Source organism: Heterocephalus glaber, unplaced genomic scaffold (assembly GCF_053883595.1).
Source record: "Heterocephalus glaber isolate CG9 unplaced genomic scaffold, H.glaber_assembly_v1.0 deba00001462, whole genome shotgun sequence".
NCBI classification, from domain to species: Eukaryota; Metazoa; Chordata; class Mammalia; order Rodentia; family Bathyergidae; genus Heterocephalus; species Heterocephalus glaber.
This window is the reverse complement of record NW_028258309.1, coordinates 535830-538979: the sequence shown is the minus strand read 5'-3', so window position 1 is coordinate 538979 and position 3150 is coordinate 535830. Positions and strand designations below refer to the sequence as shown.

Genomic DNA, 3150 nt, shown 5'->3' with positions numbered 1-3150 from the left:
ATATTTGTTGTAATAAAAAAAATCCTCAAAAAAAATTCAAAGAACAAAAGACTACAACAATGTAAATCTTTATTCTTTTTTAGACAAAAGAAGGTCACTAGTTTAAAGTGGCAAGTGGAAATAGCAGTTCCTGAGACTCCTGTCTCCCTACCATATCCTTTGGAGGAGTTGGGGAGTCTCAAATTGGTCAATTTTTCTTGGTTAAAAATATTATGGACACATGCTGTATGTTCCTATCATAACATGTGTAATTTTATATAATAAAATTTAAATTATATCAAAAGCATAAAAATACAAGGGAAGGAAATTTTTTACTAACTCATAAAAGGGAAAATGTGAGCATATTCTTTTTGCAAACAGAGCCATTTAATTGGGCAGAGGGCAGCAGATCCCTGAGAACCACAGGAGGGGCAGGCAGCTTGTTAGGACAGAGCTCCAAGAGGAGCCTGCTCTGAGAACATGGATGCAGTGCTAAATTTATGGACATTTAGAGAGGTCAGGTTGATATACGAATTTTACCTAAATAGTGGGTGACAGTAGTATATGCTCCACAAATGGAGGATAACAGCAATCATGGTACCAAAGTTCCTGTCAATGAGAACCAGGGACATTTCAGCAATGTTTTTTATATTCTGAATAATTTCTCTAGTTCTCACAGCATTTAACCTATCACTGTCTTGATTTTGATAAACAAAGTGAGAGACAGAAAGAGAGATGGAAGCAGAGATAAAGAAATATTGTACCTAACTCAAAAAAGTAGCAGACAGAGAACAATCTCTAGCACAGCAGGTCCTTAGCCTAGAAAGTTTTCTGGGTCCTAGATTAGATCATAAGAGAGGAAGAGAGAGAAAGAGAGAAAAATAGAAAGAAAGCTTATTTTACTCTAAGATGCAAACTAAAATCTTGCATAAGATAAGCCATGTTCTTGACATTGCAAATTTTTGGGTTTTTATTTCTATTAAAAACTACAATGTAGGATTTTTTCCTTTCTTAAATATATAAAGTGATATATTTTTATCACCTGTGAATATTTTGGAAACTTTGCACATTAGACAGTAAAAACAAATTAGAATAATGTTTTAATGATATTGTAAATTACTTAGGATTAAAATATGTAAATATCACACATACAACAAAAACTTTACTAAGCTTATAAGACAACAGATTGCATAAATTTCAGTGCAGGTGGTAATTATAAACAGAGCAACAATGGTAATTGACATGCACTCAGATTGAAGGAGAATATCATCCAGACTAAGGGAGAATCATCATAAATATTAGGAGAGCCAGGCACCAAACATCCCTGTGATCCTAGGGGCTGGAATTTAATAGTTATGAAGGAATTTTCCACACTGCGATCCTTCCTGGGGTCAACACTGTTGTCTTCTCTTCTCAGGAACAATCCACATCGCCCACAGATGACCAACTCCACCATGATGATGGACTTTCTCCTCATGGAGATTTCTGGCATGTGGGATCTACGTGTTTTTTATGCCATGTTCTTCTCTCTGATTTATGTGGTGACCTTAATGGGAAACCTCATCATTGCTGCTGTCACCACCCTTGACAAAAGCCTTCACACGCCCATGTACTTCTTCCTGAGGAACCTGTCCATCCTGGACTCCTGCTACATTTCTGTCACAGTCCCTAACTCCTGCATGAACTCCCTACTGGGTGCAAGCTCCATTTCAAAGGCAGGATGTGCAGCTCAGGTCTTCCTTGTGTTATTCTTTGGATTTGTAGAGTTACTGTTTCTCACCATCATGGCTCATGACCGCTTTGCAGCCATCTGCAGGCCCCTCCATTACCCTGTGATCATGAGCCCTCGCCTATGTGTCCACAGCACACTGGCCATTGTGCTCAGTGGGATCATATATGCATCTCTGCACACCAACAACACCTTCAGGCTGTCATTCTGCCACTCACGTGCTGTCCAGCAGCTCTTCTGTGACATCCCCTCTCTCCTAAAGTTGTCTTGCTCTGACACCTTCAGCAACCAGATTTCGATTTTTGTCTCTGCTCTGGTGATTGGTGGTGGCTCTTTCACTTATATCATCAAGTCTTATATTCACATCTTTTCTACTGTGCTCAGGTTTCCAGTGGGAGTAGACAGGAAAAAGGCCTTTTCCACCTGTGTCCCCCACATTCTCGTGGTGTCTGTCTTCCTCTGGTCAGGCTTTTTTGTCTATCTGAGACCATCTGCAATGTCTTCTGGCATGATGGGAATGGTCCTGTCTGTGTTCTACTCAGTCATTCCTCCCCTCTTCAACCCTATCATCTACAGTCTCAGAAATGAACAGATAAAGTTTGCCATCAGGAAACTCATGACAAGAATGTTGTATTCAGGAAATATATTGAAAATTAAGGAGGCTTTTCCAATCCAGCTTAGTCATTGTCATGCTTTTCACAATTAATGTAGATAAGTGATTAAAATTAATCAATACCATTTGTGAATTTAATACTTCGGTCTTAGAGAAATAACATATATAAATCTCAGTGATTTCTGAATTGTTTAGATAAGTTTAATATAGACAAGCAATAGGGAAAAGAGCTGGTTACTGCAGAAGAAATCTACATTTTTTTGCCATCTCAATTTCCCCCCAAAGTTTCCTGTGTTCAAAAATGCTTCTTTCAAGAAGTGAGAAGATTATGAGGACACTACCCTAACCAGCATTTAAAATTGTGTAGAAAAATGTATATAAAAATGTATAGAAAATGTGGAATATGAAACATGTTTCTAAAGTCCTCACAGAGTATATGGATCAAGCCATCTCTTAATAAAGCAGAGATTGAATGAGAGAATAATAAGAAGGATGGCAAGTAACACAAAGAAAATTCTAAGAAGCACATTATGAAATACTAGGAGAAAATACAGCAGAAGTGATAGGGAAATATTCAGTCCTTTTGTCTTGCTTCTTTACTCATTTTAAGTGACAAAATTGTATAAATTCATCATGTATTATATATTGTCTCGAAATTTGCATGTATTTTAAGGAAGATGTTGTGAAAAATTGGTAGTGCAGCTAATAAACTCCAGTAAAGAAGCAGGCATATTAATTCTTCTTAGGTTACATAGGAGCTATGGCTGCTTTCCCAAAGCCCCCTCTCTGTGTTCTTTGGAGCCCCTCACCGCCTTGGGGAGCCTGGGCC

At 38.0% G+C, this 3150-nt stretch overlaps 1 protein-coding gene across 1 annotated transcript; it reads left to right on the top strand.

Annotated features, from left to right (window-relative positions):
• The first annotated feature begins 1418 nt into the window (after positions 1-1418).
• LOC101718916 (olfactory receptor 14C36) lies at positions 1419-2414 on the top strand. The gene has a single exon (XM_013067876.1). The coding sequence runs from the start codon at positions 1419-1421 to the stop codon at positions 2412-2414; it is 996 nt and encodes a 331-aa protein (XP_012923330.1).
• Positions 2415-3150: the final 736 nt, after the last annotated feature.